Consider the following 26772-nt stretch of genomic DNA (forward strand, 5'->3'; position numbering starts at 1 on the left):
TATAAATAACTGCATGTGAGAGGAGAGACATTTCTCTGATAGTTAAAAAAAAACATGCTGGTTTGTGAGACCTTTGTTAAAGAAATGTCATCCATGTAGTTTAAATGTCAAGACATCATGTGCTATTGCATGAGGCTATCACTCCCTTATAAATCACTAGCTGCACCTCACCCACACTGACCCCATCCGTTTTCACATTTACATTTTGCATAAAGTGACACATCTTCATGCAAGTGGGGGTTTTCCGTCACTCTGTTCCACATTCAGACTTGTCGACTGGCCCTGATTTTAAGACTGATTTCTAGCCTGTGTGTTATACATCAGGACCCCCATCACTCAATTGCGTGTGGGTCAGGAGAGCTGAGGGCCCTGCAGAGCCAGGAGGGGGTCTCAGGTGTGTATTCATTTGGCCGGCTGCTTTCTCACCGCCCTATTGGATCCCCAATAATTACACAGGGGGGGGGATGGTTAATGAGTCACAAAGCAGCATGATAGACCCTTTCCTCAGCTGGTCCCTCGCATATTTACTGCTGGTCCCTCACATATTTACCGTCTATGGTTTTATTTGGCAAGCTTTATTTATTTTTATTTTTTTTACAGACTTCTTTGCCTGTCTTTGCTGTCCTTCAATATAAGATGGCTTTATGAATAATAACCGATTATCACCTCTGTATTGCTGCTCCACAACATACTTGAAAACAGGATAACAGAATCATATTTCATGTGTGGATGTGTTTTAAAGAGTTGTGGTATTTTAGTAGAAGCAGGGGCATTTCTGAGATTTAGAGACGGCCCCTCACAGCTGTTGTTGTGACATCTCTTGACAGTTCACAGACAATGCCGGCTTCCCCCTGGGGGAAAGACCGTGATGAAAGATGAAATCAAGCCATTCACACTCTCTTCAGTCTTCATGCTCTGCATAGCCTCTGCTGTCGACAGCTCTGTTAATACAACCAGCAAGTTTCTCTTCTTACAGATGTTTTGGTCATTAACAACTTAACGTCACAATCTTTTTTATCCAGACGTGTTTGTTTAAAAAATATGCGTTGAGTGGACCTTCTTTTGAAGTTTTTATTACCCCTGTCTTATATGTCGCTTGTTAGTTTTTTTCAGTTAATGTGAGGTTATGAGTCTGTCTACGATGTAATTAATTGGTGGCATTACAGAACACATCTGGAAGCCCCTGAGGTGTTTGAAGACAAACTCACAGATGTTGGGTTGAGGAAAAAGTATTTAGTTTAGTCTCAGTGATGCTAATTTCGGTGTTAAATGGGATCATCTCTCCGATGTTTTTTTCCGCAAATAACATCCATTTACAATTTTTATTTCCTCCCCGTTTCTGTTCCCAAAGCAAACTATTCATTTGGGACCCTGAGGAGAGAATCATGGAGGAGGTGACGACGGTGCTGTTTAGTTAGCAACATCACATCTGCACCCTGAGGGAGTCATTAGATTGGGAGGCTGTGACGTACACTCTCCTCCCTGTTTTGTTTTCAACCTCCCCCCTTTTTTTCTTTCTTTCTCTCACTCTCTCTCTCTCTCCCTCCCTCCCTTCCTCTCTTCTATCTTTCCTTATCTTTTATATGCAGTGCAGCCTATTTATGTTTTTGTTCCATCTCTCTTAAAGAATGACAAGCATCTGCTCCCTCCTCTGCATAAAGTACAGGTAGGATGAATCCTGGATATTGCTAGCACATGGAAGGAATGTGGGTCTTTTGTATGCATTCATTAGTATAGATTGTGTGTGTGTGTGTCTGTGTATGTGTGAGGAGGGGTCGGAGGCTGAGAGCATGTGCAAAGGTGTTCAGGACCTTAAATATGCCTTGGTTGCAGAAAGTGTCTGTTTTGAAGGAGATTTTAGAAAAAGAAAAACTTATTTTCATGTTCTACTTAATATCAAAATACTTTGCATGCAAGGATTGCTGATTTTTGTTTGTACTTATTGCAAGGAAAGATTTCCTGACTGGAATAATTGTGCTGTTTATATTTTTAGAAAGCTGAAAAGAAAAAAAAACATTCTCTTGCTGTAAGTTTAGGGATGCTTGAGCTTATCAGTATAGGCTTGACCTGTGTAAAATTTTAAAAGGGGTTCTCAAACAGGGGGCTCGTCAGACAACAGGAAATGCCGGTGGATAGGTGCAATTATGAATGTTAAAAGTTTCTTTCCATCACATTGCAAATAAGTTAGTGATAAAAAGTTTACCTGAGGACATGTGCACTGAGCAGCAGCTGGAAGCAGTCACTCACTGATTCTTCAGACAATCTACTTTAAACTTGATTTTGTCCTCAAGTAGTGAAGGGACCTCTTGAAAGTAGTGTTTGTCGCCCTGTTGAGAGAATCTGTTTGGATTAGTGGCGTTCAGTTTGAATAAAAGAGCTAAATTTGGCTCTGAGCCGTGTGTCGCACTGTGTTGTTTACCTGCTCCCAGTAGTCTGCTCAGTTTGTGTTTCCAGGAGCCTAGCAGACTCTCTATCTGTGCTCCATCGGCTGTGTCCCCTCCACTCTGGGGTTTTCATTAGCACTTTTCTTGCCATCCTTGTGTCATTCTATTCAGCTTTTTTTTTTTGACATGCTGATGTTGACAGACTGGATCTGTGAACAATAGGATAACGACTCCCTCATAGTCTTCCCTGTGGCATCACACCGCACTCCTCTGTGTGTCCCTGCAGGAGATTTTTCCAGACAGCTCACTTCTATGTGGAGGAGAGCAGCTCTCCACGAGTGGTTGCCAATGAGAATATACCGGTCATCCCGATACCAGGTGAGCCTGATTCCTTCTGCTATACCAGAATACTCACATGTTTAAGCTGCCACACTTTTATATCAACCCAGTTGCTGCAAAGACTCCAAACAAAACAGGTATTTATTTATTTTTTACAGTACTTCTACGTGTGTTTGTTCCCCAGAGACCCTCCCTATTAGTCTAGTTTAATAAGTCAGGTATAACACCAGCACACACTGTTTAAGAGTTTGAATGGGAATCCAAAAGCAAGTAAAGAAGTTTAAAGTGCTTCAGCTAATGCTTAAAGTAATGGGGGGAAATGTTAGTGAAGCTCGCTCGAAGTAATGTGTAAACTGTTCATTTTGAACTAAGTCTTCTTCATGGCAGTAAGCTTAAAGTCATGGATCAATGGTGAAATAGAATGAAGGATTAAACAGCAGAACTTACTCGAGATAATTGATGAACGGTAGGATTTATTGGTGTGTTATTTCACAGGATGGTGGGAGCACAATGAGGAAAAATATAAATAATTTAACGGACAAACTAACATTGTGTTTTTAAATACTGAACCTAGAGTAAAACTCTCACCAATGACCGAAGGAATCTGAACCGACTTGAAGTGATAAATGTCTCCTGATACTGGGGCCACACTTAACAGCTTCAAACATTCTTCTCTATTACCTAAGTGTCTTCATTAGCACAGTTTCTGTTCATTAACATGTGAACAGACTGTGGGAGCACCTCCGACCGCCTTCTTGCAGCCTTTTAATGTTCCAGGCTGCAGCACTGTGGCAGCAAGTCGATATCAGACTTTACTTTCACAGTGGCTTAAAGCTTGGGGGTATCTCAATGCTGTGATATAGTTAAAGAGCAGAGCTTGAGGCTGCTATTGACTCTACATTCATCAAGCTTTTATTGCTTGTCTTTTTTTTTTTTTATTATTATTTTTTTTTTTAACCTTTCATCCCTTTTATTTCTTCTTCCTCGTCGTTTAATTGATTTTAAACAACGTTCTTTCTTTTCCTCTTTCCTTTCTTTTATTCAACCGTCTTAGAAACTCTCCATTTTTGCTTCCTGCTCAGTTTTATTTTCTGAATAGCTGCTTATGTTCTTGGTTCTTGATACAAGAGTGACTCTGTAGGATCTGGTTTTGTCTTACTTATGTTCATTTTTAACTGTTAATTTTTTTGACCGTTTTTTTGACAAGCTTACATGTGAACATACCTCTACACAGTTTAAAATCCTTACATGAATAAAAAAAAATGCTAATAAACTTTGTGATAATGTTGAAGCCACGATTCACCCAGACACCATCCTGATAAACTGATCAGACTAACAGAGATCTCTTGATATTTAAACAGAAGAATGATAGATGCTGATAGGTGAACTGATTAACCGGGCAGAATTCACCTTTAAGCTTGTAACCAGTGAGGCAGGTTATAAGAGCCCCTGAGGCCCCAGCTGCCATGCTGCCTGAGTAAAGACATTGGCCAGTATCAGCAGCAGTGACAGCTGGGTCCCTCACTCTATTGTCTCCGAGTGATGCTGACCATTTTTCAAAAAACCCTTGCGTGTGTGATTGGGGGATGATTTGGCTCAGAGGAGACAGATGCTCCCTCCTAGAAATGTTCCAAATACCAAATCTAGACATTTGAGAAAGTGAAAAGACCGGAAAAACTGGAGAAAAAAAAATGGCAATCCTTCCTTATTTTCTCTTTTTGTTGCTTTTCTTTGTTTGCAATTTATCACTGATATTTCAATAATGGATGAATCTTTTAAATCTGATTGGATCTCTGTAAATTTGTATTTTTTTTGGGTTCTTTGACTTCAAGTTGTGGACAAAAAACAAAGCCAGATGTCTAAAGTGGCTTTTTTTATTTATTTACAGAATTCCAACGTAAAATACAGGCATTTTAATCCTCCACATACTGTAGTGTGAATTGTGTGTGGAAGAACAGTTTCAGGAAGCATTTTTGATTTGTGTTCACTTCTACATGTGCAGTCACGTGTAGAACATAATTCACCATTTGTCTTTCATGTTGTTAACCAAACATCTACAGTGATTGAGGATCTATAAAATGATACATCAATCAACAATGACATAGTTAGCTAAAGCCCTATAGTTGTTCTCTGGTTGCATTATTACAACAACAGAAAAACATTGGTTTCAAAGAGTGCGTCTTACTAACACACTCAAAACAAGCTGTAATTACACACTCTGAAACGTACAGCGATAAACGCACACTTTCCTAACCATTGTGTTTCTTCCTCCTGCAGATGACATGGAGGCCATCCCCGTGAAGCACTTTGTAAAACACATCATGGAGCTTTACAAGAACAACCTGCAGGGTTTTTCTGAAGAGTTTGAGGTACACTTTCATCACCACTTCAATGATGATTCACTTTGAAGCACCGCTGACCTTTGCTCTCTTACAAATGCTGCTTTTACTCTGGAGATGGGTTCAGCTGGTTCATACAAAGGAGAGAGAAAAAAATATACAAATTTGTAGCTTTGTAAGTTTTTTGTTTTTCTTTTGCATTCTGCTCACATTGACATTTTACAAAATGAACCAACGAGGAGTTAAAATGAATTCATTCTGACCTTCTGCAACCAAACTGTTCTGCATCCACTTGCTTCTTCGCTGCAATCTTCGCTCTTGTACAAAAGGATGATTAGTATTTTCATGAATGCTCATTAAAGAGACAGAAACGATGCATTAATACGGGGGAGGATTTCTTACTGTAGATACTACATGTCATCCAATTTACCTACTTTTCTTATAGGGAACATCTAAAACACAAAGAGAAAGCCTTTGTCAGTTCCGACTTTACTAAGTTCTGTCATAACATCCAGCGGTTGTTTTGTTTTGCTATCATGCCACACAAAAGAAAATCTCACCACAGTGGGTTTGGAGGCACACCAAGTTCCTTCTTTTAAAGCTTATTCTCCTTTTTTAGCCCCACTAACACATTTCACATTTTGCTTTGAACAAAAGTGAACCAAACTCAAACTGCACAAGAGTGCTGTATGTATGACATGAACCAAACACTCTGGATGTAACAGCACCCTAAGATTGCTCAGTATAGAAAAGGACATTAGCCTTTTTCTTTTTCTCAGGGGTTAAGTAGCGATTACTATTCAGCACAGTTCACTTCCCTCTCTCATCTCCTGGTCTGAGCAGTGGATAGATAGTGTTTTATGCATTTGTTTGTGCAGGGTTGCTCGTTTTTGAACAGATGGGTGAGAGAAGACGGAGAGAAAGAGATCAAGAGAGACGAGAAGGTTAATTAGAGAAAGGTCTGTCTGCTGGTTGAGTGGACAGGAACACGTTCTGTGTGTAACGAGGTTAAGAAACGAGGCAAAGCTTCATCCCTACAGGATTCCTTCTAATTGGGGTCATTTGATGTGAAGCTCCTGCGTGTCCTTTTCAAAAGCACCACGTTAAAGCTGTGTGTGAAGTCATTGTTGTGTTTTTAGTGTACACTTTTGCGCAGACGGTTCTGCTTTGGATTTAAGTTCCATTCAAAGACGGATAATATCAGAAATACGATCTAAGGAGTTTAACTTGTTAAGAAATAAAAACATTCGATAAAAAACGCTTGTACAATTGAAGTGAATATATCTTCCTCAGGGAGAGGAATCCCATAATATTGTCTTTTTCTTGTTGAATAAAACCTTTTGATTCTGTATCTCTGCAGGAGGTCCAACGCTCAACAGCAGATCTGAAAATCACAGCAGAGCATTCCAACCATCCTGACAACAAGCACAAAAACAGATACATCAACATTGTGGCATGTGAGTCAGCTCTATAATCTGATTATGATGTCTCCTGCTGCGGCATCCAATGATGTTCCTTACTAATAATTCTCTAAAAAATGTGTCAACGTGTTCTTTAGATGACCACAGCAGGGTGAAACTACGAGCTCTGGCGGGGAAAGATGCCAAACACTCGGATTACATGAATGCCAACTATGTGGATGTGAGTTTTTTATCAAAAACTAGATGTGTTTTCTATGCATTTGATTGTTTTTATGCCAGTCCTGGTTTGTTTTTTTGTCTGTGAAATGTTGTGAAATGAAGCTTCATGGTCCTGAATTTAACAAAAGAAGATTTAAATGCATATAAAATAAATCTAAGTATCACAATAATAAATCTAACACTCACAGCAATTATATTGGCTTTTTATTTTTTTAACCATAATAACTTGCATATAAATATCTATAGTTTCTTAGCTATCGGACTGAAGCAAGGGGATTGTGGGTAATTTCTCACAATATTGATTGCATCTTAATGATAGAAATATTTTTCTCCCTCCCACATCTTTCAGGGCTACAACCGTCCCCGAGCGTATATAGCTGCTCAGGGTCCACTCAAGTCCACCTTCGAGGACTTCTGGAGGATGGTGTGGGAACAGAACACTGGAATCATCATCATGATCACCAACCTGGTGGAGAAAGGCAGAGTAGGTTCACTTTAATCGCGGATAGAAACATATGAAAACAAACCCATCACATAGAAAGTTGTATTTCACAAGTGTTGTGTCGGTCACTGTGTCTGTTGCCTTCTGCAGAGAAAATGTGATCAGTACTGGCCGATGGAGAACAGCGAGCAGTATGGGAACATTGTGGTGACGCTGAAAAGCACCAAAGTGCACGCCTGCTACACACATCGGCGTTTCCATATAAGGAACACTAAAGTAAAAAAGGTAAATGAGAGTAAAAGTCATGTGTTGTGATTAACTTTTGTTCCTCTATATTATAACCTTAATCCTTCTCAACAAACTCGTTTCGAAGCTAAATTGGGCTGCTGCAATAACATTTAAGTCATTTCATCTGCATTGTGTTCTCACCAGAGTCATACCTCTGCTCTCATGTTTTTAAGGGTCAGAAGGGAAACCCCAAATGGAAGCTAAACGAGCGCATCGTGGTGCAGTATCACTACACTCAGTGGCCTGACATGGGGGTACCAGAGTACACCCTCCCTGTCCTCACCTTCATCAACCGCTCGTCAGCAGCTCGCACTGCAGACATGGGCCCTGTCCTGGTGCACTGCAGGTACACATCTTATTGCCGAGCTCCGAGGCTAAATGATGATTTAACCAATGGGTGCTAGATTCTCATATATATGCTGATTGGGCTTCACAGCTCCCTCTATGGGCATGCAGTTCAGCTCATATTGCTTTTTTTTTTTTTTTTTGCTCTGCTCCTCAGCGCCGGGGTCGGGCGCACAGGAACTTACATCGTCATTGACAGCATGCTGCAACAGATCAAGGACAAAAGCACAGTCAGCGTCCTGGATTTTCTCAAACATATCCGCACACAACGCAACTACCTAGTTCAGACCGAGGTGAGACACTTTAAATCTTCTCTTTACGCTGTGACACTGTTTTTTTCTCACATTTAAAAAAGGTCACATTTAATCAAAGATCGAGCTGCGGATAGGAAATAAATCAGTGCACTCTAAGCTCAGGTAAAGGTCACACACAGTTTATACTCTCGCCATGATATACACATGCAATACGATACAGATGTGTACAGATGTTAAACACTAGTTTTAGTCTATACTGGCTGACCACAAGCCTCAGATATGTGTTTGAAACCGTTTCTTAGGGAGGATGGAGGTTATTTCTAATTCTTTGAACATCATGTTCATTTAAACACTCCTATCTGACAACTTCCTGTTCATGTTTTTTTTTCTGGCTCTGTTTAGGTTTTGCCTCCATTAAGGTTCAAACAGGCTTCCAACATAGATTTCACAACTTCTTGAAACAGGGTCACACGTATCTACAAAACTGTGTCACATGATTAATGTGTGTCTCTACAAATCTGGAGTGTTTTGACTTGACTAATACTGATCCAGGGGCCAGACTAAGAGCGGTTCAACAAATACCTCTATGAAGTGACAGACATTGGAGCGGGGCACCCCCTTGGAGCCAGACCCAGGGGGGAGCTCGAAGGCGAGCATCTGGTGGCCGGGCTCTCCATGGGGCCCGGTCGGGCTCAGCCCCGAAACAACCACATGGAGCCGCCGCCCTGTAGGCCCACCACCCGCAGGGAGAGACATGGGGGAAGGGTGCATGCAGAGCCAGGTGGCAGGTGTAGGTGGAGGCTTGGGCATTCTGATTCCCGACAGCGCAGACTGGGGGACATCAACGCTCACGTGGGCGACGACAGGGACACCTGGAGGGGAGTGATTGGGAGGAACGGACTTCCCGATCTGAACCCGAGTGGTGTTTTGTTGTTGGACTTCTGTGCTAGTGATGGATTGGCCATAACAAACACCATGTTCAAGCATAGGGATGTTCATAAGTGTACCTGGTACCAGAGCACCCTAGGCCAAAGATCGATGATTGACTTTGTAGTTGTTTCGTCAGATCTGTGGCCATATGTTCTGGATACTCGGGTAAAGAGAAGAGCAGAGCTGTCAACTGATCACCACCTGGTGGTGAGTTGGATCAGATGGTGGGGAAGGCTGCCGGACAGACCTGGCAAACCCCAACGTGTAGGGTTGGTGAACTGGGAACGTCTGGCAGAGGCCCCTGTCCGTGGGGTTTTCAACTCCCACCTCCGGAAGAACTTTTCCCTCATCCCGGGGCAGGTTGGGGACATGGAGTCCGAGTGATCCATGTTCAAAGCCTCCATTGTAGAAGCTGCGGCTAGGAGTGCCAGCCAGAAGACCGTCGGTGCCTGTCGTGGCGGTAACCTTAGAACCCGCTGGTGGACACCAGTGGTGAAGGAAGCCGTCAGGCTGAAGAAGGAGGCCTTTCGGGCTTGGTTAGCCCAGGGGTCTCTGGAAGCAGCTGACAGGTATCGGGTGGCTCGGAAGGCTGTGGCTTCAGTGGTTGCGGAAGCAAAAACCCGGGTGTGGGAGGAGTTCGGGGAGGCTTTGGAGAAGGACTTTTGGTTGGCCTCAAGGAGGTTCTGGCAGGGCTTGCCCCAGGCTGTTATCAGCAGGGGTGGAGAACTGCTGACCCAAACTGGGGACATTGTTGGGCGGTGGAAGGAATACTTTGAGGAACTCCTGAACCCAGACAACACTTCCTCTGAAGAGGAATGCTAAAGGCTCTGGACATTGTTGGGCTGTCTTGGCTGATGCGCCTTTTCAATGTCGCGTGGAAATCTGGGACAGTGCCTGTGGAGTGGCAGACCGGTGTGGTGGTTCCCATTTTCAAAAAGGGGGACCGGAGGGTGTGCTCCAATTATCGGGGTATCACACTTCTCAGCCTTCCGGGGAAAGCTTAATCTAGGGTCCTGGAAAGGAGGCTCCGGCCAATTGTCGAACCTCGGATACAGGAGGAGCAATGTGGATTCCGTCCTGGCCGTGGGACAGTGGACCAGCTCTTTACCCTCGCAGGGCTTCTTGAGGGAGCATTGGAATTTGCTCATCCAGTCTTCATGTGTTTTGTGGATTTGCAGAAGGCTTTTGACCGTGTCCCTCGGGGGATCATGTTGGGGGTACTGCGGGAATATGTGGCCCTAGGGCCGTTGGTACGAGCCATCCGGTCCCTGTATGACCGAAGCGGGAGCTGTGTCCGCATCCTCAGCACAAAGTCTGACACGTTCTTAGTGCGTGTTGGCCTCCTCCAGGGTTGCCCCTTGTCAACGGTCCTGTTTGTGATCTTCATGGACAGGATCTCAAGGAGCAGCTGGGGGGAGGAGGGTTTCCAGTTTTTGGGACCTCAAAATCTCATCTCTGCTTTATGCAGATGACGTGGTTTTGTTGGCTTCCTCAAGTTGGGACCTCCAGCAGGCATTGGGGCGGTTTGCAGCCGAGTGCGAAGCGGCTGGGATGAGGGTTAGCACCTCCAAGTTCGAGGCCATGGTTCTCTGCCGGAAAAACGTGGATTGCTCTCTCCGGGTGGGGAGTGAGTCCTTGCCCCAAGTGAAGGAGTTCAAGAATGAGGGTAGGATGGAGCGTGAGATCGACAGACGGATTGGCGCGGCGTCAGCAGTAATGCAGGTGTTGTGCTGGACCATTGTGGCGAAGAGGGAGCTGAGCCTGAAGGCAAAGCTCTCTATTTACCCGTCGATCTACGTTCCAACCCTCACCTATGGTCATGAGCTATGGGTAGTGACCGAATGAATAAGATCGCGGATACAAGCGGCCTAAATGAGCTTCCTCCGGAGGGTGGCTGGGCTCAGCCTTAGAGATAGGGTGGGGAGCTTGGAGTAGAGCCGCTGCTCCTCCTCTTCGAAAGGAGCCAGTTGAGGTGGTTTGGGCATCTGTTAAGGATGCCTCCTGGACGCCTCCCTTTAGAGGTTTTCCAGGCACAGCCAACTGGGAGGAGACCCCGGGGCAGATGGATAATACTGATCCATCCAAAAACATTATAATGAGACACTAAGGAGGTTCTTCTTACAATAACATAATGTATTTTATATGTATTTAAACTTAAAATGTTGCTGGACATAAATATATAATGCTGAGTGGCAGACTGGCAGTAACAGCTAGTCTTACTGTTACTTAATATAAAAGTAGCGCTTACCTTTGGCACTTTATATGTTGCTGCTGCTGATGAGTATTTTGTTTTACTTGAGACACATTTCAATGACTTCTCCTTGTGACCGAGTTTTTCTACACTGTGGTGCTGCTACATTTACATGGATAAAATATCTCAGTTCTTCTCCATCCACTGATGACTGAATTTTTTTTTTTTTTTAAAGTCTATTTTTATTTCACAGCACAGTGATTCCAATGGGCAATCTTATTTCACGATGCCACCTGTCATCACAGTCTTGGTCTGTCAGCCAAACAGCTAACTGGCTGTGATTGACTGTTTATAAAAAGGAAGTCTCAGAAAAGAAAACCGTTTAAAGATTATTTGAAAGTCTCAGGGTCCTATTTTTGTTTTGTGCTGTATTTATTCCTATGATTATTGCTTTCATAACTACACATTCTGAACATTTTCTGTACAGGAGCAGTATGTTTTCATCCATGATGCTCTGATGGAGGACATCCTGAGCAGAGAGACAGAGGTGCCCGCCTGGCAGCTACACAGTTATGTCAACAGCATCCTCACACCAAACTCTGCCGGACGCACGCAGCTGGAGAAGCAGTTCAGGGTGAGTAAACCTTCTGGGAATCTGACTGGTGTGGTTAGAGACGATGTGTCATCTGCAGACGCACCGCTGGCTGAAGTCCAGGCAGAGAGACATGCACTCTGGCTCTACAGATCCCCACGAGAAGAGATGTAAAAGCCTCTGATGTCAGCTGTAATAAAGTAAAGTCTGTCACTGATGCTGTCTCACACAAAGCTTGATGAGTGTTTCATCACAATCCAACATCAGCAGAGAGGAAATAACTACATGCACATAGTGTCACTTCCACCTGAACTTTACACGCTCATTACCAAGACTGTTAGACTCATGTGTTAAATATCTTTATATCTTATTTTTCATCTGGCTTCCTCCCACAGTCCAAAGACATGCTTGTCAGGTTAATTGGTGACTCTAAAAAAAATTGTCTGTAGTTGTGAATGTGACTGTGGCTGGTTGTCTCTGTCAGTCCTGTGATTGACTGACAGGGTGTACCCCGCCTCTCCTCCAATGACAGCTGGGATCGGCTCCAGCCCCGTGACCTCAAACGGGAAAAGTGGTATAGACAGGGGATGGATGGATTTCTGTTTTATCCCACAGACCCCCAGACCTCTTTTTAGTAGTCCTGCTTTTGCCTCATCATGTTTTTTTTATTTGTCCTGTACTGTTATGAAATGCTACAATTGGTGTCAGAAAACTCAATAAATAATAAATATCAGTGTATATGATAGTGTAGGGGCATTCAAATGTACATTCTATCTTTAAACTCCTAACAATACCATCCCTACCTATAACGAAAAACTGATTTCCTTCCTGATCTTCACGTTTGTGTTTTCTCTCCCTCTCTCTCTCCAGCTGCTGACTCAGTGCAACACACGCTTTGTGGAGTGCTTCAGTGCCCACAAAGACAGCAACAAGGAGAAAAACCGCAATTCCTCAGTGGTTCCCTGTGAGTATCGTTTCCACAGCCCACTTGATATGGAGCTGAGGTTTAGGAGAATAAGGTCATGTTGAATGTACATAGCTGCTTCATTCAGGGGCAACAACGAGGCTGGTTATATGGTACAAATAGTATATTTCAATTTTGAGGAACTCAATCAGCTAAAGAATCAGCTACAAGAACCTACAAGCAAATGAAACTCTGTTGGAAGCTTTGCTTCTTCAAAATAAAATAAAATCAGAGTGAACTCAGCATTTCCTCATGTAGTAGTCTACAGTTTCAGTCAATAAATTATTTTACAAAAATCCATCTTCCAAATTTAGAATCTATTTCCATAATCCTATAAGTTAATCTTTCTATGCATTCTCCACATCTGGAAAGCTGAAAAGGAGGTACTCGTTGCCATAGCAACAGCGAGGCCTGGTAATGAGTGTTTGCATTATCAGCCTGTATGATATAATAATACAGGCCTGGATGGGCGATTTAAAGTTCTCTCTCTCTCCCTATCTCTCTCTCCCCCTCTCTCCCTCTCTCCTTCTCTCTCTCTCTCTCTCTCTCTCTCTCTCTCTCTCCCTCTCTCCCTCTCTCTCTCTCTTTCTGTCTCTGTCTCTCTCTCCCTCTCTCCCTCTCTCTCTCCCTCTCTCCCTCTCTTTCTGTCTCTCTCTCTCTCTCTCCCTCTCTCTCTCTCTCTCTCTCTTTCTCTCTCTCTCTCCACAGCGGAGCGAGCACGGGTCGGACTCACCACTCTGCCTGGCATGAAGGGAACAGATTACATTAATGCATCCTACATAATGGTATGCTGTGATAATAGGTTGGCTCTTCTGTGCTGTGTGTGTGTGTGTGTGTGTGTGTGTGTGTGTGTGTGTGTGTGTGTGTGTGTGTGTGTGTGTGTGTGTGTGTGTGTGTGTGTGTGTGTGTGTGTGTGTGTGTGTGTGTGTGTGTGTGTGTGTGTGTGTGTGTGTGTGTGTGTGTGTGTGTGTGTGTGTGTGTGTGTGTGTGTGTGTGTGTGTGTGTGTGTGTGTTTTCTCTAAAGAACTTTATTGACAGGCCTTAGAGATCGTGATGACACTTTCCTGGAGAGTGATCAGTAGACTGTCAGCTAATATAATCATTCATCAGTGTGAGAACTGCGAGCGCTACAGAGGCTAACAGCTCCCCTCCTGTCACCTCAGGGTTACTTCAGGAGTAACGAGTTCATCATTACCCAGCATCCTTTGCCCCACACCACCACAGACTTCTGGAGGATGATCTGGGACCATAATGCTCAGATTATAGTCATGCTGCCTGACAACCTGGGACTGGTGAGTAATGCTGAAAGGGTAAAGCAGACTATATCTTTGCTAGTCTACAAGTAGGCAGAGGATAATGAGAGACACATTTGTGAGACTAGGGAGACAGGTTTAAAAATGGTACCTTGTAACCTGCTGCATATGTATCTATTTTTTTATATTCTCAATTTTAATATGTTTACATTTTATTTTATTTCTGTCTGTTAGAGTTTATACCTTTGTATTTTATTGCATGGCCTCGTGGTACAGTGCTTTAATTCTCTGCCCATCTGAATAACAATGGAAAAAAAAAAAGTGCTTGAATCTTGCTGTTGTTCCCCTGCAGGCTGAGGATGAGTTTGTTTACTGGCCAAGTCGTGAAGAAGCCATGAACTGCATCGCCTTCACTGTTACACTCATCAGTAAGGACAGACTGTGCCTCTCCAACGAGGAGCAGATCATCATCCATGACTTCATCCTCGAGGCCACGCAGGTAGCTAGAGCTCTGCTTTGTACCTTCTGTGCACCCTCCAAAAGACGTGGAGCATTAATAATGTGATACGTCTCGTGTGTGTGTGTGTGTGTGTGTGTGTGTGTGTGTGTGTGTGTGACAGGATGACTACGTTCTGGAGGTGAGACACTTTCAATGCCCTAAATGGCCGAACCCCGACGCTCCGCTCAGCAGCGCCTTCGAGCTCATCAGTGTCATCAAGGAGGAGGCCATGACCAGAGACGGCCCCACCATCGTGCACGATGAGTAAGCCTGTGTTGACCTTTCTGTCAACCCTTTTACAGTTCAGCACATCAAAAGAGGATCAGAATGGATTTCTCATGGATTAGATCTAGTCAGAAAGTAGTCCAGGACCCTGTAGCATTTATTTTTCATCATATACTGTTGGTGTTTTTTATTGTTCTGTGAGCAGCAAGGACAACATTCTGCTCCTGGATCTGATTTGTACATGTTCAGAAGTTTTAAAAGAGTCCTGAGATGATTAATTTTCTTTGATTTGTTCTAGTTGCACTTTCCTTTTTGCCACTAAATATTGAGAGCTCTCTGTGGCTTCTGCATTGAATGTCCTCTAGTGTCTGCCATCACTGAGAATCTACAGCCGACTACTAGAAAGATAAAGCACCTCTCTGAAGTCTCTGAGTAACTCAACAACTATAACAACTTTCCCAGTTGTTCCCAGCTGATGTCTTTGGAGCAGACCTCTGTGCCGTTAGCACCTCAGCTGCTATCATGTAAACATCAGCTCGCTGAATAGTCGACAGTAAAAGTCCACACACTGAATAACTCCTCATCTAACTTACATCCATACATTTGACTGACATGACATGCATATACATTAGAGGCTAACATGATGGAGTTTTTTAACTGCTAACAACTAGAGTCTGTATATAAGTAATTGATTCCATCCTTGTAGTTGATTATCAGTGACAGAGGAGTGTCTCACTCAACACTCTCTACTGGCTAGATGTTAACAGAAAAAAATGACAGTTTTGGTCAGTTGTGATCGAGCAGAAGTAAGGATTTTGAGATCTTGTGTAACATTCTTTAAACAGCTGAACAAGAAGTCCATTCAGACACATGCAGTAGGTGTCACACAGAGCTTTTTTGTGCATTTCCTCATAGGTATGGAGCTGTGTCAGCCGGCATGCTCTGTGCTCTCACCACGCTGTCCCAGCAGCTGGAGAACGAGGGCGTCGTCGACATCTACCAGGTGGCGAAGATGATCAATCTCATGAGGCCGGGAGTCTTCACTGACATAGTGAGTGTGCAGTTATGTGAAATACAAACAGAATTTAAAAAAATGTACACAACCCTCCACACCCACCCTCCAGCTCTGTAAGGCATTTTGCCATCTTTAAGCCTTGTTTTGGTTGAGTTTAAATGTTTAGTTTACACTCGCTGATCATACCAAGCTTGTCTCATAGGAAGCAGGAAGCTCTTTTCAGCAAAAGGAAAAAAAAACTAAATGCCTGTACATTACCTGACAGGTGAGCAGAGACCGTAAGCAAAAAGCTGTGAAGTATGTCAAGCAGCTAAAGAGACCCAAACCACTTGTCAGGTTGTCTCCAGCTGAATGTTTGTTTGAGTCTGTAACATCAGTTTGCAAGTTTGTTCACCATTTTCCAATTCATGTCAGTAAGTAATAACAAGTCAGGGTCTTGTAAATAGTTTGCTCTGCTATTTCAAACAACTTACAATGATTAGTTCTCTCTAAGAAAAACAACATTGCATTGATCAATATTCTGTCATCCAGGGGCAGACGAACATCAAAACAAACCGTCAGACACACAGCAACAACCTGAATTGGATAACATTGCAATAGCTGCAGTGTAAGAAAACAAGGCCACCCTTCACCCAGTCGAAATATACAAACTTAAACATTCATCTCTCGTCATGTTGTTTCCCCATCTGTGGATTATTATTCAGCTCTGTTTTCAGTTTTCACTGGCAGCTCACAGTGGTTGAGGTAGTCTTAAAAAAAAAAAAAAAGGGACCAAAACATGGACAAAAGAGAAGTCTTAATTCCTCTTATGTGTTTGTGTTTGTTTTCCACAGGAGCAGTACCAGTACCTTTACAAAGCCATGCTCAGCCTGGTCGGTAACAGGGAGTGCAGCCTGAGCCCCATGCACATGGACACTAATGGGGTGGTGGTGATTGCGGATGAGTCGGACCCTGCAGAGAGCATGGAGTCACTAGTCTGAGGACTTTCTCACAGGCACTTAATTTGTAAAAAAAAAAAAAAACAAACAAACAAAAAAAAACTCGAGAACTTTTCTGAGGCCTTTTTTTTGCCAGACTATTGATTAATGAATAACCTTATTACTTTTTATACTGATAAAAGTTTTTTGATATTTATGTTTTTGTCCTTTATTCTCTTGTCTTATTTTGTTATCCTGCTGAGCGTTTGCACCTGTTTTAAGTTGACGTGAGGAAAAAAAGCAGCTCTGTCCAGTTTGCACTATACTATCAGTGTTACTGCCTAAATCCAGTGAGTGAAAAAAAAAAAAACATCCTGGCATCACAACACATCCGGAATCTATCCAACCGCGTCAGGACAGACACCTGAAGCATGAAGACCAGGAGGAGTTCAGGCGATCCACTTCTTATGTGTCAAAAGAAAACATCACATCACGACGTAGCCCAGCATGCATTGAGTCACTTTGTCACCTTGATCAAACTGTATTGAGGCTCCGCCCACATGGGGGTCAAAGCTCTTAATCACATGCTAAGAGACGATTACCTGCCTATTATTCATATATTGTCCAAATATCTCACTGCTGTCTCGTATAATGTACTTATTGCTTATTTTGGTTGTGTTACAACATCTAATGTGAACCTTTATTGCTTTTTACAGGGATTTATAGTGTTCTATTGTTTTGTAATATATACGTATATATATTATATCCTTCATAGCCAGCATATATTGTTCTTGTTTAGGATTTTGCTTCTATGTCCAATGGCCATGGTGAAGTTAATTTGTTTTTATTTTGCATTATGTAACTTGTTATAATTTATCTACCGTACATAGCTCAGTTATGTCCTTCCTTTTTTATTCCAGCTTTTTCAACTCCAGCTATCAAAGCTCAACTGTTACCACATGTAATGGTTTTATCTGTAGTGACACAGGACAACGTCTACAAGAACTATTCACCCCACACAAACCTCTCTGTCATATTGAATTGCATTATGAAAACACATTGGATGTAATTTGATTTTACTTTTTGGCGCATAAATAAAATAACCTTTCAATTTGAATGTGGAGACAAATTGATTAAACTGACAAAGCTCCAAGTGGACACAACATTGATTGGACAAGTATTCACCCCCCGCCCCCTCTTTATGACAATATTTATAAACAAAGTACAAAGGCTTTGCTTTCTGTTCATGACGAAAGCTTTGTTCATCCGGACCCATTTGCAGTTTCTCCTGTTGCTCTACCAAAGTTCAGTGAGATTGTGAGTGCAAAGCGAAGTCCTTCAACTCATTCTGAACCTGAGACTGAGATTTAGAAATGTGACTCAGCCACTCCAAGACTTTTTTTTTAAAATAAAGTCTTATGTATCTTTGGCTTTTTACTTTATCACTAAATTGCTGAAATCTTTTTTTGCTTGCAACTGAGCCAGAATCCTCCACAGAAGTATTTTTGGATGATTTGACCATAAACCTTTGGCTATGTCACAGACTTTCCCTGCATGATTTTATTTTCACCAGAGGCTTGTTCTTTGAGACTGGTTAAATGTCTCCAATCTCAGCAATGACACCCTGCAGCTTCTTCAGGGCGCCCTCACCCTCTCTGTAGTCTCTCTTCTGACCTCGCCACAGTTTTAAAAACCGTTTTTTCAGCCTGAGCCGCTCTAGGCAGATTTTAAAGCTGTGCTTTATTCCTTCCATTTTTATTATTGTACTAGGGAGATCCAGTGCCTTGGAAATGTTCTCAAATCCTTCTTGTGATCAGTTATTTTCACTGATGTCTGATATCCTTTGCTTTCATAAGGCAGTTTTGCTGAGAAATGCAGCCCATTAAACAGCAGTCAGACTTGTATTCAGATACAACGAATCAGTAGTCAAACACAAATTACACATGTGATCTCCATCAAACGGATTGTGTGACGTGCAGAATCATTGACTTGAATTTCATACTAAGGAGATGAATTCTAGTGCAATCACTGTTTTTCTTCTATTTCTTCTAAGTTTACAGTCAGTCTTTAAAAAGTCCATTTTGTGTTGATCAGTGTAAAATCATCATAAATACATCCATTGTGATTCTTAAATGTCAGGAAAGCGTGTAGAAATCCAAAAGTGGTGAATACTTCCTGTAGACACTGTTTTTCTTTGTGGTTGGATTGATGCTTTATTTGTAACCAAAGATGTGGTTTCCGGTTTGTACCTGATGGTTTTTGGCCAGAGAATTATAAAATCACTTTTTGAAATTTGAAAGCAAAGTGTAAAGGCTTGCCGTACAGATTGCCAGTGACGGTACGTTTCTGACTTCACCCTCAGAAACTCACCTTACTGTTGAATGTCAGCGCACACAAGGCTTTCCTCACCATAGACGACAAGATTTAAAGTGCAGACTGTAACCTTTTTCCCTTTATTTGGGCCCATATTCTGCCTCTGCACTCTTTCGTGGCTAACAATTATGAGTGCTTTTCAAAGATCCCTCTTTCTTGATATTTGTACATCTTCAAACCTTAATTTTTTCTGTGAACATCCCCTGCTCTGACAGAGGGGAGTTTGCTGAATTCAGTGAAAACCTCTCCAACATTTGGAGAAAAGTCCAGATTTTATGATCGCTCTGCTCTGCTATTTCGCTTCCTTTGCAACATTTTCTTCCTATCGAATGAATGCTAATGGTCCTATCTGTTTGGTATTTCTACGCTCATTGAAAACACGAGTGCTGTGTCTGAACACATTTACTTTGAAAATGACATTTCTTCTGACTTTAATGTAATCTTTGTGATCACAGAAGTGTATATTTTTTATACAAGATTTGGTTTGTATAGTGCCCCTGTAACAGATTGTACTTTGGTGGGAAATGTATTATCAAGAGATCCACAAAAATCCCACTTAGTCTTACTTGCACCTGTAAGGTCCATACTGACATTTAAAGCAGATTTTCTTGAGATGAGATCTTCTGTCCAGGTATGCAGTGTGTCAGCCTCAGTGCATTTCCGCCAGGTTGGTAGTTAAGTCTATTTTGTAATTTAAAGAAAACAAGAAATGGTTTTGTCCATAATATCACGTTTATATGATAGTATCATAGCCATACATTTCTATGATGCTGTCATATAAACTATCTATAGTGTAATAGTGTTATTTAATAGGTAATTGTATTGCTATATATTAAATAAAGTTTGGGTTTGGGTGCACAGCCTCCCTGTTTCGCATGCAGTTACTGATGGAGGAGTTTTATCTCAAACTGACATGATGAAAAGCAAACCAAACTTGTTTTTGTTATTTCACTCGCTGCTGTCAGCCTGCGTTTAAACAACAGCTTCTGAAGAGGTTTCAAGACCTTTAATTAAATAAAAGTAGTAAACACACAATGAAAATATTCAGTGATTTAAATGTTAGCTTAAGTAGCATGTAGCCTAGGAAGGCTCGTTAATATCGAGCTAATCTTAAATAGAATGTACCTGACCGTGTTTCTTGTGTGCGCATTAAATGTGTACTATAAATCTGTAAAATGACTTCTTTACAGTAACTTAACTCAGTATGGCTGAGAATACAAAATAGCCCCGTTGACGTGGTGAGGGCAAAAAATTGCAAAAAATAAAATACTTAAGTACAAGAAGCCTAACCCCGGTTGTTACCATGGGGATGTTAATTGCTTTATTATTTATAGTCTGGTTGGCTTGGGGATGAGCGTCATGTTTTTTAATGCTTTATGCGTTTATTCGAGTTTATTTGGTGAAGTAAGCACAATTGACAGAAAGCCCAATTTAGCATTTGTTGTTAATTACCCATTAATTTAATAACTGTCTCATGATCATTTTAATACGCAAGTGAACAATTCCCATTTCCCTTTGTGATGTCACAAAGGGAAAAAACTCCAATCGCCTGTTCCAGCAAACACCTTCTGAAAAGTGGAGCACGCAAATGACAGAGGATGGACCTTTCCCATAATTAGGGGGTTTCTAGAAAGGCTAGGGGACATGTTTGAAAAACACGGTAAAGTGTATTCTGCAAATTATGTGACCTATAAAACTTGAATATTCTCAGGCAAGTACTAGATGTAGAGGGTTTCTAAGCGGGTTAATGGGTGTTAATTCATGATTAATTAATAACCTGGAAATAAGAATGTCCATCTGAAAGCTAATACCACATCATGTGTGTTGGTAAATCTGACTGATAAAAGATAACTAGTAATACTTTGGAAATGTAGGCTTCTTTTCACCAGTCAACTTAAGCACAGCCCACTGTTCAGTGAGCATATATAGCCCTTTTGCAGCTAGTAAACAGGACAGCGGATGCACATGTACAGTAATTTTTATTTAGAGGCCACAGCTCTTGCATATTACAACTGTTGGCTTTCATAAGGCAAAAGCAAGAATGAATCCACCAGCTAATTCACACAGAAAAACAGAAAGCGTTTGGGGAGGGTGGGAACCCACAGGCATGCAGCGATGGCTCAGAATGCAATGTACAGCATTTTATATTTATATATATTTATAGAATATATACAAAACAACAGTGAGACCCAAACAAATGCCAGACATCTCATTCTACACAGTTACAGAACAAAGACGGACCAACTTTTTTTTTTTCAATAAAAAAAAATATTTTTGCTCTTTTCTCTGTAAAAGTGCAACTCAATTCAAATAGAACCTGTTTCAAGGCCTTTTAATGTTGAAATAAAAATAGAATCTCCCAAGTTATCAAAATGGAGCTATGAGAATATTGCATCTCTAGAATACCCACTTGTTGAAGTTCAAGATTCCTAATTAGTAATTGAGATAAGATCACATAGTATTGACACATGATAAAAATGCAGGTCTAGACTTGCTGCCGATGTTAGGAACAGTGAGTAGACGACAGTCTATCTGCAACAGCCGTAAACAAATACAGAGGTTTCTTTTCAGTTTGAAGCAGTTGGCATTCACTTAAAAACAGACAAGACAAAGAAAAGGGTCCACACACTCATCATCACGACAATGTACCATTAATGAATGTAGAATACGACAAAGAAGCGCCATATAGGATTGCATTGGACAGGGACACACCTATTTAATCTCACTCAACATTGTCAAACAAATGGTTCTCCATATTGCTTAGTAACACATAGAAATGAATTTAGAAATGAATGAATCAAAGATAGGTGCTATCTTTATCATGACAGCTAAACTGCCAATCATGGTTATTTTTTAAATATTTTTATTTAGATTTTCCTCAGTATAAGTACTATTTTTATAGTTAATATTTCCTTCATAGGCATTTCGAGCTGACAAAGAGGTCCTAGAGTGGCTATCTGAGTTGGTACATGCATCGGTAACCAGGCTAAAGTCAAAAGTGTGATAGGGGGCTCGGGGTGAGGGTGGTTCAGTGTACTGGGCTCTAGTCATCGTCTTCATCCTCCTCATCGCTGTCCTTCATGGAGATGCCCTGCATGCCTCCTTCCCTCACTGAAGCAGTGGCCTCCTCCAGGGTCAGCCTGTTACGCACCGTGTCGTACATCTTAGTGTTGAGGGTGGAGTCAAGGACGCCCTGCAGGCGGAAGTCCCGGTACTTTTTCTACAGGAGGACAACGATACATCAGCCAAGAACTCTGGGTGTTTACATCGACATCAACAAAAAGGCATGTCTGCACACTCACTCCATGCCACAAATACGTTTCATAATTAAGTAGTGATACCTCATAGTCAGGTTGAAGAAGTGTAAACTAACCCCATTACTATACACACTGCACACCCACAGGCTGAAAACTCTGAAATGTTAGGTGAGGTTAATCATCTACACAACCCAGGGCGATAAAAATCGGATAGAATTTGCCCACCTACTGATTTTTGGGCAACTAAAAATACCACTGATAGTGAAAATAATGTAGGCAGTATCTGTATTCAGGTTAGCAAATAGATATGTGCCAGATTTGTGTAACGTTTATTCACTATTTGTCGTCTTTTCAGCTGTTGATAAATCAAGAAGCAGTGAAACAATAATGATTACTCGGATACCCTACATTTTTAAATCTGAAAACATGGCAAGTAGCATCGTAACATAGCGGCATTTAAGCTTCCCACCCTGAGCGCAACATCAAATGAAGATGGGTGTCTGTACAAATATGTTTAATTGCAATACATTTTTTGTGTCAAGAATACATTCTTGACACAAAAGCCCTCTTTACACAAAACAGACATGCATACTGTATGCCTATTTTGTTCATACTGTTCTGATTTCTCTTCGCCTTTGTCAGGTGTGTTTAATACTCTCCCACCTGCGTTTGAATCAACCCGACAGGTGTGTTTTCATGGCTCTACCTTTGTAATCCTGATGAGGATTTTCAGCTGGTAGACGTGGAGCTGCTGATCCATGCGTTCAGTGAGCCAGGTCCCCAGCAGGTTCATGGTGGCAGTGTACCATTGCTGAAACACATAAACACAGCACTCTCCAGCAAATCACACACTCACACACATACTCAAGACAGCATTACGCTAACCGTTGAGACACACATAAAAGAACTAAACGCATACAGTATATGATAGTAACATTAAGCTTCAAGCACTCTCAAGGGTATACTTGAACATCACTTCAGTAAAATCTCCTCACAGCTTTAAGACACTGCAACGCAGCATTTCACGTCACCCATGTGTGCAGTCACACGCCCCTTTGTGAGGATTGATGTTGAGACTTTACCCCACCTCAGCAGACACACATTCTTGTTTTTTCATCAGACTGAATCAGTGATTAATGCAAGTTAACAAGCTGCATTATTAAAAAAATTAGATCTTAATAAAAGTATGTAATCAGTCAAAATGATATACTAACTACAGTTAAATGTTTAAACGGCGGTTTTCTATCATGCATATGAACTTTAAGCAGTAACTTTATGACTGTTATAGTCTTTTTTTATGTTTAAAATACCTGCAGGTATTCCTTGTGTAAATAATTAAAGTGTGTAAATTAAGTCAGGGCATCTCTAACACAACCATTAGGCATACATATCCCCATAATTAGTCACAGGGTAGATTGAGTTTGCCACAATGAAATGTGTCCAACAATTAAAGGTTTTTGTTATCATAGAGTGAGGGAGACTTCTGGCTGACGTGCGCACTCTTCCAATATATGTACCAATCAGTGTGGGTCCAGTAAACATGTAAACATTGCAGATATACTCGTGCGTAATGATGAAACGTGGATGTTTTGGCAGTGGAGGACAGCGTGAATGCAGCAGCATGGGGTGTTGATTTTGATTTAGTTTGTGACCCTTCTGCTGCAGAAAACTACCAATATGTGCTTTCTGACCGCCACTTCATTCAACAGCTCCTCCACTTCTGAGTCAGAAAGTTTACTTTCTTTGTCTAACTTCACAAGATGCTTTGCATTGACTGTTTATGGTTGAATGTGGGCGTTTAGAGGGTGGAATTTGTGCCTGACCTACGTGCGCACATTTCCAGGTGGATCGTGATTTATAAAGGGAACATTGCGTGCAGGTTTGCGTACTAACGGTTTCATAAATCTGAATTATTTTGGGCGCACGCCATTTCCAGGTTTTTGCCGCACAAACACTTTTAGTATGCATTCTAAATGACCTCAGGTCACTTATTGTATTTGTACTCAGGTGTGTAAACAAATGAAGGTAATTTTATGCGTCACTTGAGAGTCATACTAGATGTTTCCCCTAGTTTCAGTCTTTATGCTAAGCTAAGCTAACAGTCTGCAGGTTCAAACTTTTCATTAAGCAGACAGAAAGTTGGCTTTTGGGTCAGGAAAGTTACAAAAAAAAAAAAGCCAACTGCAGAAAAGCTCAAAAGTTTTAACGGCTCTATGTGCATCACTGATCACAAAATAAGCTTTGTGAGAGGAAAGGTCTGCAGAGCCTTGAGATGTAGAAAACACATGTACCTGCCTACACCTGGTTACTCACAATGATGTACTGTATATTAAAGTTAAACATCCAAACAAATTAAATCTAACCACATATAAAATCTAATTAATTTATAACTCCTTGAAATAAGTTTTAAATCTTCTGATTTTGAGCCTCACTGTTTGTGTCAGTGTCGTCACACACACACCCAAACACGCACAGATGCACACATGCACGCACACAGAAATGCAAGAGCACACTCCAAGTTTGACAGTCACATAAACTGACCTGAAAGAGCTATTAAAGAGGAAACACTTAAAGCTCTGAAACTACTGCTACTTGAAGAAGATAATAAAACAATGATGTCATTAAGCATTGACAGATACATCTGTCTCAAACTGTTATTAGCCACAATAATACTAAAAAAAATGTACAAGTCAATATATTGTAAAAGCTGCATGGCCCATCAATTATGTAAAGCTATTACTTAGCCTCTGTTTATAATGTATTAAAGTAGAAAAGCATAGCTGCAATTAAAACCCTTACACTGAAGATAGTTAACAGCTACTGTACGGGGAATTGAAATTATAGCTTTGACACAAGTTCATTAGCAAAAGAAAAATAGAATGAGAGTGAGTCAATGGTTAGCAGGCAGGGGAGCGGTGGTGCTATTTTCTTGAACCTTCTCTGTATTTTTCTTTTGCCAGTATAAAGTTACAAGAGAACAGCACCCGAGGCTGATAAAACGGTCGTCATACCTTTAATCCCAAGAAAAAAGAAGTCAACTTTAAACATGTGAGTAGGCAGGAACGCAGAGAAGGTTTCTTAGGGTCGGATTTAGAAGTGTGAGGTTTTGATTTGTTTGTTTTTCTGAGTTTGGTTTTCAGTCGAGGTTTGTTTGGATCAAGATTGGGTGAATGGTTGAAAGGTTTGAAACTTGAGGCCGGATATGCAGATGCCTGTCCACTTCACAGTCGAGTTGAGCGTGCAGTGCATGCAGACCTCGCAGGTGGGTGGGTGGCAGAGTACGTGCTAAGGAAGACTGCTGTATGTGCAAATGAGGCAGAACTCTGAGGAGAAGGGTCATGCTAGAAGATGTACACAGGAAGATTATTTGACTCTAAAACTCATGCCAACCAACATAATGTGAGAAAACAACGCAACGCAACACTAGAGATAAGTGCCACTTTTTGAAGAGAGGAGGCAGCAGGAATGGTGTTAATCAGAAAAGGAGGAGATAAAAAAGATTGAAATCAATTGAGTGAAAGAAAGAGAGATAAAGTAGAGCCTATGCAACACATCTAGAAACAGTTTTTCACATGCATGCAAATGGATGGATGGAGCGCATTCAAATGAAAGAGAGAAACATTGACATCCTTCAACTGAAATGCAGTTTAAAAAAAGCTCAAACTGAAACATTCACAGCTGGAGAAATCTTCAGAGGAATTTAACATGACAGAGCTGAGAAGGATTTGGGTGACTTTGGGGCCACACAGAGGACACAGAGGGAGGGGGCGGGGACTCCAGACTATTAAAAAAAAAAACAACTGACAACACGGAAGGAGACAGGGGAGCTGGTGTGGATCCAAAGACAAAAGCAGACCCACTTCACAACAGCATCACTCCTCAATCCAAAAGAAAGAAAGAACGTAATCATATTTATCTGGCACAAGACTCCTGCTCCTCCAGCCAACACAAAAATATCAAACCATAGGGAGACTTCTGAGTATCTCTCAGACATAAAAAAAAACTGTCAGACACGCCACTGCCTCACAGAACCAAGAATCTCTCTCACACACACACACACACACACACACACAGACTCACGTACACAAAGCACCCGTAGAGACACAGGTCTATACAAATAGTTTCTGAATGACATGAAGCACACAAATCACAGCATTATGTGTTGTTCAAATCACACATGGAGGACACATTACTGCCAATGTATCCTGTGTAGGATTATTTATTTGTAAGTCAGTGCTCTCTCTTCACCCTCTAACACACTGGTTCCCATCCTTTAGAGTTTTCACTTTTTGACTAAGTACCCTTCAGACTGTTGCACCAGCTGGGTGTACAAATGAGTACAAATTAAGCTGATCAGAATCAGAAATATTTATGAATCTCCGGGGGGAATTTGGGTCATTGTGGAGATAAGCTACAATGGTGGCACCAAATCAAGTTTGTTTCTTGACTTTATTAAATCTAGAGACAGCTCTTCAGCAGGTCTGCCAATACATGTTTCATTAATGTACTCCTCACACTGCTCTTG

General features: G+C 41.5%; 2 protein-coding genes across 10 annotated transcripts in view; one reads left to right on the forward strand and one right to left on the reverse strand.

Annotated features, from left to right (window-relative positions):
* ca16b (carbonic anhydrase XVI b) overlaps positions 1-19853 on the forward strand; it is a 100681-nt gene extending 80828 nt beyond the window's left edge. The window contains exons 14-29 of the mRNA XM_020628970.2: positions 2671-2762; positions 5001-5092; positions 6423-6519; positions 6621-6703; positions 7052-7186; positions 7295-7429; positions 7606-7778; positions 7935-8070; positions 11640-11786; positions 12615-12708; positions 13417-13493; positions 13872-14000; positions 14314-14460; positions 14582-14724; positions 15601-15736; positions 16534-19853. Coding sequence (XP_020484626.1) covers positions 2671-2762; positions 5001-5092; positions 6423-6519; positions 6621-6703; positions 7052-7186; positions 7295-7429; positions 7606-7778; positions 7935-8070; positions 11640-11786; positions 12615-12708; positions 13417-13493; positions 13872-14000; positions 14314-14460; positions 14582-14724; positions 15601-15736; positions 16534-16680 — 1963 coding nt within the window. The 3' untranslated portion in view covers positions 16681-19853. The remainder of the gene's footprint in view (positions 1-2670; positions 2763-5000; positions 5093-6422; positions 6520-6620; positions 6704-7051; positions 7187-7294; positions 7430-7605; positions 7779-7934; positions 8071-11639; positions 11787-12614; positions 12709-13416; positions 13494-13871; positions 14001-14313; positions 14461-14581; positions 14725-15600; positions 15737-16533) is intronic.
* Positions 19854-20950: 1097 nt separating this feature from the next.
* Positions 20951-26772, reverse strand: part of cadpsb (Ca2+-dependent activator protein for secretion b) — a 64359-nt gene continuing 58537 nt past the window's right edge. For all 9 annotated transcript variants that reach the window (XM_065954788.1, XM_065954787.1, XM_065954789.1 and 6 more), the window contains 2 exons: positions 22954-23058; positions 20951-22210 (listed from right to left, as the gene is read on the reverse strand). In XM_065954788.1, the coding sequence (XP_065810860.1) occupies positions 22034-22210; positions 22954-23058 (282 nt within the window). In that variant the 3' untranslated portion in view covers positions 20951-22033. The remainder of the gene's footprint in view (positions 22211-22953; positions 23059-26772) is intronic.

The sequence above is a fragment of the Labrus bergylta genome, chromosome 5 (assembly GCF_963930695.1).
Source record: "Labrus bergylta chromosome 5, fLabBer1.1, whole genome shotgun sequence".
Classification (NCBI taxonomy): Eukaryota; Metazoa; Chordata; class Actinopteri; order Labriformes; family Labridae; genus Labrus; species Labrus bergylta.